We start from the raw sequence: 16,634 nt of genomic DNA, 5'->3' as shown, positions 1-16,634 counted from the left end.
GTATATCAAAATGCCCTTTTGGATATGTTTTTTTTTTATTTAGATGGTGAAAGGAAGAGAAAATAAAATGTAAATTGTGAGAGAAGGGGAATAGATAATAGTATTAGCAGCATAATAGAAAGAGTAAAGGATGACATTAATAAATAAATGATGTAAATAAAGATGAAAAGGAAAAGAAAAAAGCGCCAAAATTAAAGAAGGAATAAAAAAGAAGAAAAGATGTACAATGCACGAACATTGACACAAAAAAATCCAATTCATTACTGAAAGTTTATATAAATATAAATTCACATTTATATTGCACAAGATTAAATTGCATTTATGCCCATTTTATGAATACTTTTATATCTGAATGAGTAAAGATATCCAGGGTTGCACACCATGATGTCTTATTGTACTATTTCTATTGAAACGTATCCCCTCATCACTTAAAAAGAAGGCAGGGAATTACATTTTAAGATATTTTTTATTATTTCACACTAATACATTTGTGATTTAAATTAATAGAAAATGAATATTCAATTTTAAAAAATTCATTGTAATCATAAAACATGCACAAAAGAAAAAAAAAAGACCTGTTAAATTGATTGATAATGTTAATATTATATATTATAAATGGATACAGAATGTTTTAGATAGGAGGAAGAGCTAATGAGATGAGAAGTAACATAAGGAAGGAAGAGTAAAAGGATGACATAAAAAAAAAAAATGGGAAATGAAAATTTGAAGATTACAGAACAGTATAAAAATGGTAATATATGGTTAAGAGCTGGAAGTACAAAGGGATTTCCCATTCACACAGAGCAATAGCAAGAGATGATATACATGTAATGCATATATATCTCATGCTTAAAAATATCTTGCATATAATATTTTGTGAGGTATTTAAATTTAGGTAGCATTTAAGTCGACATATCAAACTTTGGTTATAATCAAATTTTTATTTGATACTTCTTACATCATGTTTTTGGTACTAAAATAATATCTCACTGCAATTTACTTTTTAAATTATGTAGTCCTGTTCAGATATTTAACTGAACGAAAAAAAGCAGCAAGGGAAATAACTCCAATTTAAAACTGAAGAGTATAAAAAGAGTTGTCTACCTTAAAATTATTTATTTGCCTGTACAAATTGAAAAAAATTGCAAACAAATAATAAAAATGAATTTATTCGATCCCAGGTAAGGCTGGGTTAAAGTTACAATATTTTAAAGAACATTGGATGATATATTTGAATGAAATACTTACAAATGTTGGTATTTGGTGAAGTACAAGGAACTCAGCTGCATCTTTCACTAATTGCTTTTCTTTCTGAAACTGTTCACTCTGAAAAAAAATAAAAAATTGTTTGAAGAACTTTCTAATTAAGTTCCTCTTAAATGAAAAATATAAGAATTAAAAATGCAACTAATTCTCATTTTCTACATACTTTTTTCGAAAACTTCCCATCTGTGTAACATTACTATAGGACTGCTTTCCTAATCCAATATTAACTAATACTTACCATAAGCCTTAAGAGTTAAAATTTTGGTACTTTTTCAGAATTTGAACCAGACATAACTAACCGTTCACTCCACTTTGCTAGGAATATGACGTCATGCACTCAGGTTTGACAGTAATCTGACTTAAGACTCCAATCAATGTGCGGCAAATGAGCAGACGATCTTTGGGAAAAATTTTGGAAGGAATAAAAAAAAAAAAACTAAAAAAAAACTCGACACCAGCTTCCCAACAGTTATCTTTTCGAGTTTAGGTGTGGGGACACACACACACACACAAATTTGGTAATGATCTTTTTCTCTCCATCATCTTGAACCATATATCAGAAAGCTACCCAGTTGGGTTGGCAAAGTTTTTTCCATATCCACTATTTCTTTTCACTTCATTTTAACATCATCTGATGCAACCGTAGAAAAGTCTACTTAATCCTAAGGGGACATCCCGACTGTCTTAATTTAATCTAATTTTTTTTTTAAATCGGCTACTCACAGGGGGGGGAAAATGCTTATGAAAAGAAAAAAAACAAGAAAAAAGTTTGCATTAATTACAAGAACAAAGAAAAAAATGAAAAAAAAAAAAATAATAATACTTAAAAAACACATAAAAAAGTCCTTTGTAAAAACTTTATGAAAAACACACAAAAAATGGTTTTCTTATTAGTTTTGTTTGACAAAAAAAAAATTTGGTTAAAAAAAGAATATATATATATATATATATTTGTAGCAGCGGGAGGAGGACTGGCTTTGCCTGGTCATAAAATATGCTTAAATATGATATTCTAGTTTGTCCAAATTTTGTAATTATTATTATAATGTCGTGATTTCAAAAGTAAAAATAAGTATTTAGGTGCCATCAGCTAAAATCAAAACCAAAAGCAAAACTGTAGCATTCAAAGCTAGCGATGTTACCACAAATGAACAGTCGGTAAAAAATCCAATCTTTTGAGGCCGCTAGTGCCACTTTACAACTTTTAGTTTCAGAGGAGATTGTCTGTCTCTATATTTTCAAGCAGACATATATAACTTTTATATATCAGATATATAACTTTTTTATTTTTTTCACTTGAAATAAATTTGTTACAAGAATAAAACAGAAATTGTTTTCTGGTGATTTTATTATATTTAAATGTTTTCTCCAGTATTTTCATCGAGTAGCGTTGTTTTGCTTTAATAAAGGCAGTTGATGCCATGTTCCAAGCAAAGCCAAGTGGCCAGTTAGTTACACCTAGTTCAAATTCTGCACAAGTAACCAAAATTTTGTCCATTCTATTCATCATCAGAATATTTTTTATCTTTTAACTGACAATTAATCTCATTAAGATTTACCCATGAATGGTTTTCGGCCTTGATAAGTGGTGACTCATTAACTTAAGAAAACTTAATTATGGAAAAGACAAAGCTATAAAGGTTAAAAATATTATTTAAAATCATATCCACGAGTTAAACAAGAATATAAAGTAAAAGAAATTCATATAAATAATTTCAAGAATGTTGACCAAGAGATGAATCAGATGAAAAATGTATGAAACTGAAACCAGGACAGCTAGGATTGAGGACATGTGTTGCATGAAGAGAAATAATATATAATGGATGTGCAATGTGTGAGCAGTATAGGGAGAGGTGTATAGAACAGAAGACCTAAAAAAAAAATGGATCAGAGTTTTTGAGTTGGTAGATGTAAAACAGTTGAGGTATCAGGGTCAATCGGCAAGGAAATGCCAATCAGAACATAGAAGGAAGTGATAAGGATGAATTTTAGACATCAAGACTTGGCCTAAGATACATTTCTTGGTAATTTATAAAAGTCATCCAACAAATGCCAACATATAAAACAAACATTAAAGCGAATGTAGCAGATTTTTATTTTAAATTTACGAACCTCAGGATTAGCATGTTTTACATGTGGTTGGTAGACATCAGGATTAAAGGCAATCAGGAACTCTATAACAAAAGACATGAAGTCAGATTTTTTTTTAAATACATTATTCAAAAATATGCTTAAAACCAAATTCAATACTAGAAGACTTTTTCATTAATGAAAATAATATAAATTAAATAATTCAGTGATCATATTATATATATATTATATATATATATATATATATATATATATTATATATATATATATATATATATATATACATATACATATACACATACATATATATATAAAGAAAGAACATTACATATTCTACTGACAAAGAATTGTTAGTAAAATCATAAACAAAGATTAACCAAAGTTTACCAAATGAGTTATTTTTAATAAAATTATCTAAACACATTCCATTTTTAAATCATATCCAGTATGTTTAACTTAATGTTAAAAAATACATAAATATCTATATCCACCTGTGTCAGCAAGGGACCCAACAGATGTAGCAGCTTTCTTCATTATTTCTTTACCATTTTCAGCTACTGTATAAAAGAATTAAATTAAAAACAGAAAGAATAACCATGTTCATTTATAAATGAAAAAACAAAAATTAAATACAGACTTAATTCATTCTTTGACTTATTCAAGAGTTTAAAAAAAAATGAAAAAAATTATCTACTTCTAATGCTAAAACTTTTGCTTAATTATTATTAATGCTAGAAAAACACGTAAAAAGTGAAATATTTTTTAAATTTAAATTATATCTCAGTTATTTTTTGAGGTTTTATCTATGAAATTAGTATATAAACAAATTTAATCTTTCCTCAAGGGATCTAGTTTTCATAATTGATATCTTAAAGAGATTATGAATTCAGTAAATATAAGAGCATTGAAGGAAAGTGTATCTATGATGAGAAATTTTCTAACAAGAATTTCAAAATAAAAGATGCCAAGCTGGATCATGGCTTATGTTTGTCCCAGCACCAACAGATATTTCAATTCTTTGCCACTGCTACGATAATCTGGTTTGATTGTAGATGTTTTTGACAAATTTCAAGAAGGCATAGATATTGTTAAAAAAGTGGAAAGGTTAAATTTCCAAACTGGCAAAATTAACGTTATACTTAAATGAAACTTTTGATATATCACAAACAAAAACTGCCCGCATTGATGGCTGCAACTCTAAAATTTGCAGATTTGTACTTTTATCATTTAATGACTAAATTGAACTTTCTATCCTATCAGGTTACTTATCAAAAATCAATATTTTATAAGCATAAATATCTAGCAAAGTTATCTTCTCATATTTTTAAAGTCAAACCCAAACAGTACTTAAGCTGACAAATCTTTGCTTTTCATTTGTAATTGTTGTACTGTTATTGAAATAAAACCTGAGCTAGAATTTATTTTTTAAAACTACTTAGTTCAGCCATAATGACTGTTAATAAAAGAACATTTTTAGATAATTACCTAAAAATAAATTTTTGGAAATCAATGAAGTTGTCTGTCTTAAGATGTGCAAAAAAAATTAAAAAATGACTTAACTGCATCACAGTCAATGCCAGGCAGGTAGAGTTAATTAAGTTATAAACTATTATAGATTGATTATAATGTGTGGAAGAATAAAAAATAGAGACTTACATGTTTCACTGTCTGTTCCTGTTAGTGCTTCAACAATTTTTTTGGCTTCATCAGTGGCAATGTCCTCAGGTTTAACAACAGTTGAAATATCAGAGTTTGTAAATCCATTCGTCTAAAAATTGAAGAATTTTGAATAAATAGATAAAAAGAATTGAAAAGATGTCTAATTAGCATTTCATATTCACTTTATAAAGAAAAGGTTACATATTTTCACTGAAAATTTTTCAAACCGTGATGAGTCCATAAAGTGAAAAAAAAAAAAAAGAAAAAAGTTGAAGGTGAAATGAAAAAGTCACAATTCTCAACTAAAAACAAGTGTACTCAGTGACTCATATTTGCGTCTTCAAATGAAACAATGTAAAATTCTGTAAATAGGCTGCAAGTTTTATTTTTTGTGTACAAAATAAGATTTAAAAAGTTAAATTTAATTATCACGGTATTGTTTGGTTATTAAATTATTAATTCAATCAATTTATTATAAAACTAATTTTCTTAAGGTAATGTTGGACATAATTTTTATTTTTTAATAAAATGTCATTTGATTCACATGTTTTCACCTTCATTCATGAAGGTGAAAACATGTGAATCAAATGATTGCCATAAAATACTTTAATCACAAAACTGACAATATTTTATCAACACTAAAAGACTAGAAGCAAATAATGACAAAAAAATGTCTTGTCTGGTGGCCAAAGCTTTTGGAGGTATCAAAAGTGATAGTATTGCCTTAGTCACCGACAATAAGTTGCACTGTTAGTTTGCGACTAATGAGAACAACAAAGCTCATGAAATTGCATTTTGTATAAAAAAGTAATAGTTTCCAAAACTTTTGATCTTGGAGATCTTAAAGCCAGTTTAAATGACTTTCTATTTGGAAGTTTAAATGCTTTCAAATTTAAAATGATTATCAAGTAATAAATTAATTTTTTTTAAACTATAAAAAGATTCAAGAAGTGCATTCTGACGGATTTAATTTCCTAATTGATTTTTATTTAAATAGGATTCAAAAATTAATTTTATGCTTTTGCCTTTAATTTAAATATGTAATAATTAGGAAATAAAATATGGAAGATATGAAAGACAGTCAATTTTATTAATATAACGATAAGTATATAACCTATATATCTATAAAAGTGAAATCGTCTGTGTGTGTACATTTCCCTACCAAACTACTATGTCAATTTTCAGTCTACAGACTCGAGATTTGACATAAGGGGTATTGAGATTTGGGAAAATCTTTTTAATCAGTTTTTGGTCAGAAATTTGGCTGTCAAGGGGTCAAAGTTCAACAATTTGAACTTTGAAAACTTTACCAAACTCCTCCGCTAATTTTGGGTCTAAACACTTGAAATTTTAGATGTAGGTTACTTGGACATGGATCAAACTTTTTAATTTGATTTGAGCCCAAAACAATAAATATTAAGCAGTTAAAATTGGAGTCAACGTTTTTAAAAATTTGACCTCTGCAGTCTCTACCAAATTAATTGGCCAATTTTTGGTTGAAACATTTGAATTTTTACATAAAGTGTATTCAGATAGGGCAAGCTTTTTAATCAGTTTTTGGCCGAAAATTTGGCTGCCAAGGAGTCAAAGTTCAAAAGACCTGACTGTTACAGTCTCTAGCAAAACTATTCAGCCAATTTTGGGTCTAAACATTTGAAATTTTACATAAAGGGTATTCAGACATGCAGCAAGCTTTTTAATCAGTTTTTGGGCAAAATTTTGGCTGCTAAGAGTTGTCAATTTTTGGTCTAAACACTTGAAATTTTAAATTTAGGTTACCTGGACCTGAGTCAAACTTTTTTAATATATAAATATACATATGCACATAAAGTTATGACCAGTACATAGGGCCAAGCAAAGCTGGGCTGAACTGCTAGTTACCAATAAAAAATAAAGAAAAAGTATTTTTCGTGGTGTCTAATTTATAATATTGAATATCATTTGCTGGAAAGTGAATCATACCTGATCTAATATGGGCAGAACAGTCTATCAAGCATGGTGTGAAGATGTATAGTAGTGAAACCTAGTTAGTGAGGGTTGAGGATATGTATGGCATTGAGAAAAACGATATGATGACTGTGCAATGTGAATCTACAGGCTTAGATCTTATGACTTCAGAGGAAGATTAAATCTGGAGAATATAGAGAGATGTGTCGAAAACAAGAGACTGTTGGTTTTTGTCACATTAAAAGAATGGACAAGAATGTTTGTGGTAGCAGATGTAAAATAGTGTAGTTGAATAACTCTAATAATAATTTGGTTTCAAACTTCCATAAAGATTCAAGAATCCAACATAAGGCATCTGAAGAAGGACAAATGAAAACTGAGGAAATGAGTTGTGAAATTATGAATACAACTGATTTTCTTTTTTTTGGTGTTCAATTTCAAGATGGACTCACTTGTTTATCTTCTGTTTTTTCTTTTTTGTCTTTCGGTTGTGTCTTCAGTCGAAGTGATTGGAATTGGAGGGCCGCACTTCGTACATACATCATATATCGGTTTCTAAACAGAATAAACAAAGAAGTTCACATTCAATTTACAATTTGATATGTTATGAAGATATTCCTAACATCTAGTTAATATTCTCCAAAGAAGACAAACAATCTCGATTTACTTACCTCCTCATGAGAGGAGTGCTAGACAGAAGGTTTGTTTTTAATCTGAGAAAAACCCTGTTCCCAAAAGAGACACCCTGGATTGAAACAAAAAAATTTTTTTGCTCTAGAAGGATTTTTCCTTTAATAACTGAGGAACAGATACTATATTTTCCTCTTAGCCAAGAACAATCATTGAAGTAGTTTTGCATGGTTAAAAGCTTGTTACCATTTACAATAAAAATAAGGAAAGAATGGAAACAATTCTAGTACATGTTATTTGGAGAGATGATCAGTTGTAAGGTTAAATATCAATAAATTTGCTTCTTTGAATTTTGGAGAATTTAACAAGAAACACACATTATTAGATCAGCTATTTAAAGCCATTTCAAAAAGAAAGTTATAATTATAAGATTTAAAAAAAAATTTAATCGATAATTGCAATGTTAATTAAAAAATGTAAATGATACTCACTCTGTGAAAGCTTCAATTAGTTCTTGACGTAAACAAGCTAATTTATGTCTATGACTGCGAGGGAAATCAAAACTTCTCACTTCCTTTCCTAATTCATTCTCAGCAACTTTGAAAATAAAGCATAAGATATACAATAAATACTAGTCATTTTTCAATCATAAAGAATTATTTTGAAGTATGTATGTGTGTGTGTGTGAAAAAAAAAGGGCAAGTATACACAAGGGTGCCCATACGTGATATAAGGATAGTGTTAGAAAGTGCCCAATATACAGAATAAAAAAGTATAACATCTTTGATAGTTTCAGAAGTATTGACATGTTTTCTGTACATAGGGATGTAGCATATAAATATGTTCATAATCACCAAAATTTTTAGCATGACATCAACTTCAGATCTACAATGAAACAAGTGTATACAAACCCAGCTAACCTCTCACCTGCACAATAAAAATAACTAGTGTATAAGGCCTCCTTTCAGTTACAAGAGACAATGGGTATCAACTCTAAGGTTGCCTGCATTAGGAAGTCATGAAAGCTCACAAATTGGGGTCTCACCAGATATAGTTTATGATTAAACTGTAGACAAGTTTCAAAAAAAGTCTATAATATTATTTAAGTTGCTTGTTATTGATCGATTTCTTGTATTTTATTATTCGTGTTAATAAAATTCAGTATTTTTTCCTCACACTCCAAGCTTGTATCTCGATGGATTCTTTTAATGATTTTATTGGGAGGTATGAATTTTGGGTTTTAATTTTACCATTCACCATTTCTGTTCCCTACCCACCACAACGTCAACTTCAACAATCTATGAAAACTGCGAAAGGAGAAACCCAATTGTCTTGGCAAGACAGAAGTACAGGAATGGTCTACTTAACCCAATTGTTTTGAAATATAAAAAATATCTCACCTGGCAGGAAGTTAACATCTGGAGGGAATGTCCGCAAAAGGTCAAGCACATAATGACGTTGATCATTACCCACAATTCCCTGCAATATAAATTCATTTTTAAAAAAAGATCTTTAAAATACAAGTATATATTCATTATTTAATTTAAATAATATTTTTACTAAATTGTTCATGAGCCACTACTACAAGTCACTTCATAGAGTAGCTGAGAAACACGACTGGATGCCTATTAACAAATGTTTGATTTTCAGTTATTTTTTCTAAGGAAATTAAGTTAATTATATTTAAAAATACTTGCAATAGCATTCTGATGCAGACCTGAAGATAAGACGTGTTGAAAAGATAAATAAATGAAAATATGTGGATTACATGTTTTAACATGCATTTCAATGAACTCTGTTGCCTGGGTGGAGGATATTGGCACAAGGACGAAGCGATATTAAGAATGGCTTCCACGTGGTTAAAATAAAAAAAAAAAAGAGAGAGAGGTGGGTAATTAGTTTTCCACACTAACCATTAGGCCAAAGAGGATAGTGAATTCAATGAGTTGGTAATTAACTTTTGCCCTGGTGGAAAATATTGGCCCAGGGACAAAAAGAGAGAGAGAGAGAGAGAGAGAGAGAGAGAGAGAGAGAGAGATGTGATCGAACTTGAAAATGTAGTGTAATTAGTCTTCCTCACTAACCATTAAAGCAAAGAAGATAGTGAATTCAATGAGTTGGCAATTTACTTAAGCCTCATAGGAGTCACTACACATGTGCAGAAATGAACATTGCTTTTAAACCCATCTGGACCAGTATTTATTGTTTTATTCTATGTATTTTCAAATATAATTGACTATGTCTTTAAAAAAAAAAAAAAAAATTGTGACGCGCAAACATTTAATATACTTCCAATTGTATTTCTAGAAGTTCTAAGAAGTAGCTTACTTTAAAAAAAAGTAGGCACTTATCAGTTTAGCAAAGATATTAAAAGTAGGATAAAGAAAAATCTCTGATGTATGGAATGAAGTTATAAAAAAAACGAAAAAAAATTTTATTTGATCAATTAGTTTTTTTTTTAAAAGGAGAGTGCCAGGGGAGATAACTATCTAATTCTTGAAGTTTGCCAACATTTGATGAGATTATTTTTATATTTTGAATAATTTTAGATATTCCTTCCTGTGTTTTTAATTCTTTCAAAAAATCGTTCTAGAATTAATTAATAAAATTACTAGAACTTCATGTGCAGTTTGACAAACTTGAAGAATTAGATGGATTTATTTCCCCTGCCCCTCCCCCTTCATAGCTGAATTTACCAGGATGTCTGCCACGTGAAGAATTTTGCTAAAATCTGACTTTCCTCTATAAAAAATACTTGATCAAATTAAGCGATTTTTCTTTTAATGGGAACTTCATTCCATAACAGGAACATACATAGAGATTTTTTTTATATTTGTTTTTTAATATTTTGCTAAATATACAAAAAATATATAATTTTTTTAAGCAACAGAATAATTAAAAAGATTTTAATTTTGTATACCATGAAAGATGAAACAATTTAAAATATGAAGTGTTTAATAATTTTGTTTATGTAAAAATGTCTAAACTGTAAAATTTACCAAATCATCAGACATTAACATCTTACCTTACATTCCACAGAAGAGTACAGTTCTATTTCTTCATCTTTTGAATTTATTACTCTGTTAAAAAAAATATACAGATAGATAAATAACTAATAAGAAAGCATTGTTTTTAAATAAAAAAATAAATAATTTGTATTATTCAAACTATTCAAATGTTTTCACTGATGTAACCCCTGGCCACATTCAACTCTAGATTAGTTTAGTTTAGTTGCCATGAGAACTTAATTGGAATTTAAAATTGGAGTATTTATTTAATACATGGCAGTAGATTGTTCTTGTTCTCTCAGTCATGACCTAGTACAAATGTTTAATTTTATTGCCGGGTCATGGCTAATGGAATTAGCATCCCTTCCCTGCCCCCATTGAATAAAGTAAAGGTTTTCAAGTTTGACTAGATTTCCAAGCTTTAAAAAATACACAAGAAGACGGTCGTAGATTAAATCATCCAAAAAATTGTGAAAATCACAAAAAAGATAAAAATCCAAATTACTTATTTAAAAAATTTCAGAAACATAAAAACATTTGAATATAGAATCAAATAAAAATGAATATTTGATTAGTTGAAATGAAAAGTAGACTTTATTTGGAAACCAGTTTTTATAGAGATTTAGAGAAATTCTGTTAGTCAAGAATTTGAAAATATAAAATTATATATAAAAATATTAAATTTGAGAAAAAGATAAGATGAGGCAGAAATAAAATAATATCTTACTTGTGAGGTTGAACTTTAAGTGAAGCAGCAGTTTTTTTTAGCTGGAAAAAATAAAATAAATAGGTTTTAAAATTCACTAACATACCAATAATTAGAGTATCAATTTATGCTTTGAGAGGCTTAGCAATGGTAATTTAAAAATACAATAACTTGGATGTTAACAGTTATTAATATTAATATATTTCGAAAGACACGTATCTCAAGATCATATACAGTACAAATTCTGTATATGAATAACATTTGAATAACTATTGCACATGCACTGCTAAGGCTTGTCCTGAACTGATTACATGCTATGTTAACACACTTGATAGTTAAACTGATGATGAACTTCACCTTCAATTCCTGGGAAGCCATTCTCATTGATCTGTCTGTTTTCAAATAAAATCAATGATGAGTCAACAGTGTATCAAACCAGGGTTTATTTTTCTGTTCACTTGTTGCCAATTTTATTTGAAAGTAAGCACACTAATGAGAATGATTAACCATGAATCAAAAAGTGAAAGTTACCATCATTTTTTTTACTAAGGAGAAGTGGATTGCAAAAAGCATAAGACAAGCTTAAAATATTAATTATTGTCTCATTTCTTCCATTGAAAAATAACATTTTACTTATAAATTTATTGAGTTTTTCCTTCCTTTTTTTTTTTTTTTACATAGGCATCACTACATATCAAGACCAAGAGGCCACTCAAGGATAAGGGTTAAAGAGTGTGCAGTAGACATTGGACAATATAGTAATCATTAGTAATGAAAATTTGGTAAATTTGATAACTTATATAGAACGGCTCATCAAGAACTTATTTACGTTAGACTTGAACACAACCATATTGTAGTCAGCCGGAAAGCAGGAAAACGGAAGATAATTCCACAGGCGTGCAGTTCTAAGAAAGAAGCTTTGTTCATGGAATCTACGTTTAGAAAGAACATTTTTTTTACTCTTCTTATAAGATCTACATTTTTGGTACAACTGTCTTCATGCATTTTATTATCAGCAATTATGACAATCTACTAATAGACAAAAGATCACAACTTTACAAAATGTGATAGAAAACACAAGTCCTCACTTCAATCTATGAAACCTGTTATATAACATAGAAAGTCAAAAAAATATTATCTGGGGAGGTTTTATCAAATAAGAGTACATTTCTAGTAATTTTTGTACTGAATAATTGAGAAAAGGTTTTGTACATTTTCATAATAAAAATAAAAAAAGGATATTTTACAAAAGAAATTACATTTTTATTTGATACAAAATGTTTTATCATTTTTGTAGCAAATCTTAATCTAAAACCAAAATAAATCTAAAAGTTTTTTTCTTTTAATTCATGTGTACAACATCTCTTACACATCTCACACACACCAAATAAATATGTTCAACCATGATTTAACTTCAGAAGATTTTTGTCTTTCAGCTTATCTCCTCATCTACTACTAATTTATCACTTGCATTTACTCATTGGAAGAATGTTTATCAAATAATTGCAGATTTCTAGTATTTCATGCATAAAACAGGAACTTGTTTTTCCTATAATTGCTGGAAAGGGAAAAAAAATCATACATTTTCTGTGAGTTATTGCTTTTAAACAGTTTTATAATCGAGGTATCTTTCTCTTAGTTCTCCAAATTCAGAAGGGGATAATTATAGAATTATAGAACATATGCAAAGGAGTCAGTTTTCTAGGCAAAGACAATTGTTGCCTTTGTTCTCAATCTAAAGTGTTCCCTTCTAATGGAGCCAGATTTTCTACACATTAAACAATGACTCTATGCCTAATTTTGCACTAATGTTGGCAAGTAAATACTGACTTAATCAAACACCTTAATTAGAAGAAAACTATAATTTGACAAAAACCACTAACTTTCTAATTTTGAGAAGATAAAACTAATAAAAATTCTTACAAAAAATATAAACAAATAAAAATGGCAGCATTATCAAATTAATTTAATCAGAAATTACTAAAAATATTCAAGATTCTTGAGAAAGGTTTCTTTGTTTTTTAAGGATTAAACAAATCCAATACTGTTTCTGAGTTTATTATTATATCAGCAATTATGACATCCAATACGTGCCAAAGTGTAAAACTGATGATGATGATGACTTTTCCACATAAGTGGAAAAGTCATCATCATCATCAGTTTTACACTTTGGCACGTATTGGATGACCTTTAGAAGTTGACTTCCAAACTAACATATTTTTGACTAGGTTTTTATTCATTCTCTCAAGTCCATCCTTATCACAGATTTTCTATATCTTCTGCCACATTAACTATTCTACATTTACACTCATTAATTCTGTCAATATGACCAAACCAACAAAGTCTCTTAATTCATGAGAATTTAAAATGAAAAAAAAAAAAAAACTTACCAGTTCCTCATATTTAGGATTACTGACCACAGACTTTCCAAAATCAACAGATCCATATACCACAGACTGCTCTTGATCTCTCTCCAAGATACCTGTCAACAATCAAAATCAAAGGAAGATTAAGATTTAAATCAAATAAAATTAGTGTAAATATAAAAAAAAATTTTTTTAAATTATATAATTTAAGTTCTTATGACGTTACCAAAATGAAAAATAAGAGAAAAAAAATGTTTTAATGACAGTTATACTAACACAATTTTGTACAAATTTAGTTTTCACTAACCATTAAGTTAAGATGACACCCATGACAAGCGGGCTCTTTTTAAGGCACAGGATTGAATCCTGTATAATTATTTTTTTTTTTGATTTTCTGTACTTATTCTGAACTCTGTAAACTAAAGCAAAAGGACAGTTATGCAAAGGATAAACAGAAGACACTTCAGTTGAATGTAAATATAACTAATATATGCATACACATGATAACAAAACTTATTTAAGTTGGTTTGTGTAATGTAATATTTATTGTATTTGTATACTTCATAAATATGAAGTATACAAATAAAATTGTTATCTTATTAAATTACTCTCATTTTGGTTTGGTTTGATAGAACCAGCTGTTTTTTGTTGATTTTACCAAATTAAGTTTTTAAGATTTGGAAATTTAAATATTACGGTTTCATTTGGTAACTGAATGAAATTGTTAAAACTAATTGTTGTTAATGCAATGTTTACAATGTCTTTATTAAATTATTGCATGTAAATAATTGAAAATTTTTGATATTGGCTAAGGATTTCAAAGCTAGTTTAAACGACTTCCTATTAAACAGCTCATATGCTTCCAAATTCATTTTAAATTTCCAAGCTAAAAGTAATTAATTGTTTATTTCCAAATATTAAAAGATTAAAATGGCTAACTTTTAAGGATTTAATTTTGTACTACTTTTTAAATAAAATTTTTATAATTCTATTTTATGCTATTACATTTTTTATTTAAATAAATGATTGATTAGTAATAAATAAAAATTAATTCAATGTTTAATAATCAAAGTTATATTGATATGAGAAATGCATAAATAATGCATATGAAATTGGATTGTATTTCATCTGTGATCATTAGATACTAATTTAACAAGATTCCCTTCTTAAAATTCCTTAAATGTTCAGTTTTAAATTCGAGATATTTTCTAGAATCAAAATCATGTAATGAATTTTGATAAAAAAAAACAAACGTGGTGCAAAACTTATTTTTGGAATTCACTTTATTCATCTTCAGATAATTTCCATCCTCAGATGGTTACTGCTCCAGTTTCAGGAGTCACAATTTTTTCCTACCTGGAATAATAGATTGTCCAGTAACTCTGTAGCCGCGGTAATCAACTACAACAGTTCCAAGCATATAGAGACCTTCAGGATCAACACCAAAGTAAGCCTTCACACCTTGTAAATCATTACCCTGAAATGAGATGAACAGTCATTTAAAATATATTGTGTAAACTACACAATTTTTTTTTTTTTTTTTTTTTTTTAAACAAAGACAAGAGTATTTATGTTATTGGTTTTTTGTTAATTGGATTAATCTTTATGGATCTGAGTAAATTATGCAGCATTTGAAATTAGTAATTAAAAAAACAACTTCTTAGTGAAATCAGACTGACAATCTAAATATTCAGGATTTTCCAATGTTACAATAATTTCATAATCTGATGTTAATCTCTCTCATTAATGATTTTTTTGTTAAATGTAAAAAAGTCTTTATAAACATTTAGTAAACTGATGACTTTGCATGTTTTAAAGGTTACAACAAAGAAAACTATTTGTTCTAATTTTTTATATTCTTGTTCACCCTAAACAAGGTACACTGTCACTTTTCTGTTCACTGTTTGCATTAAATTTAAATTTCTGTATGTTAGTACAGTCAAGAAAGCAGGAAAGAGGGAAGAAATTCCAAAGTTAAACAAGTTGAGAAAAGAAACTAATAGCATAGAAAACTTTCCAGCATCTAGTGATTTCTACAGTGAAGATGTGTGATTTTGCTGCTTGCCAGGTTAGTTGGTGATATTTACATTGAAAAGGTACAAGTGCATTAAGTCCATTAGAACACATTCCATTAAAGTACTTGTAAACAAGCACAGGATGTAGCATTGTAGTGATGAGACAGGGGTTGAAACTTGGTTTGACAGTGCAGGATAGATTAGATTGGACACTTTTTAGACCCTGCCTTGTTAATATGAATAAAATTGCTTATATGAATAAAATTGCTTATATGAATAAAATTGCTAATATGAATAAAATTGCTTATATGAATAAAATTGCTTATATGAATAAAATTGCTTATATGAATAAAATTGCTTATATGAATAAAATTGCTTATATGAATAAAATTGCTTATATGAATAAAATTGCTTATATGAATAAAATTGCTTATATGAATAAAATTGCTTATATGAATAAAATTGCTTATATGAATAAAATTGCTTATATGAATAAAATTGCTAATATGAATAAAATTGCTAATATGAATAAAATTACTTATATGAATAAAATTGCTAATATGAATAAAATTGCTAATATGAATAAAATTGCTAATATGAATAAAATTACTTATATGAATAAAATTGCTTATATGAATAAAATTGCTTATATGAATAAAATTGCTTATATGAATAAAATTACTTATATGAATAAAATTGCTTATATGAATAAAATTGCTAATATGAATAAAATTACTTATATGAATAAAATTGCTTATATGAATAAAATTGCTAATATGAATAAAATTGCTAATATGAATAAAATTACTTATATGAATAAAATTACTTATATGAATAAAATTGCTTATATGAATAAAATTGCTTATATGAATAAAATTGCTAATATGAATAAAATTGCTAATATGAATAAAATTACTTATATGAATAAAATTGCTTATATGAATAA

The 16,634-nt window shown here is 27.9% G+C and overlaps 1 protein-coding gene across 1 annotated transcript in view; it reads right to left on the bottom strand.

The window, feature by feature from the left end:
- Positions 1-16,634, bottom strand: part of LOC145268216 (clustered mitochondria protein homolog) — a 138,885-nt gene that overhangs the window by 45,529 nt on the left and 76,722 nt on the right. The window contains exons 13-23 of the mRNA XM_080123518.1: positions 15,030-15,150; positions 13,698-13,789; positions 11,329-11,369; positions 10,619-10,673; positions 8,994-9,072; positions 8,085-8,190; positions 7,416-7,518; positions 5,014-5,125; positions 3,849-3,914; positions 3,379-3,440; positions 1,249-1,326 (exon numbers count right to left, since the gene is read on the bottom strand). Coding sequence (XP_079979644.1) covers positions 1,249-1,326; positions 3,379-3,440; positions 3,849-3,914; positions 5,014-5,125; positions 7,416-7,518; positions 8,085-8,190; positions 8,994-9,072; positions 10,619-10,673; positions 11,329-11,369; positions 13,698-13,789; positions 15,030-15,150 — 915 coding nt within the window. The remainder of the gene's footprint in view (positions 1-1,248; positions 1,327-3,378; positions 3,441-3,848; positions 3,915-5,013; positions 5,126-7,415; positions 7,519-8,084; positions 8,191-8,993; positions 9,073-10,618; positions 10,674-11,328; positions 11,370-13,697; positions 13,790-15,029; positions 15,151-16,634) is intronic.

The sequence above is a fragment of the Euprymna scolopes genome, chromosome 43 (genome assembly GCF_053919585.1).
Source record: "Euprymna scolopes isolate OS-2025 chromosome 43, ASM5391958v1, whole genome shotgun sequence".
NCBI lineage: Eukaryota > Metazoa > Mollusca > Cephalopoda > Sepiida > Sepiolidae > Euprymna > Euprymna scolopes.
The sequence above is the reverse complement of the archived record's forward strand: the minus strand, read 5'-3'. Positions and strand labels throughout refer to the sequence as shown.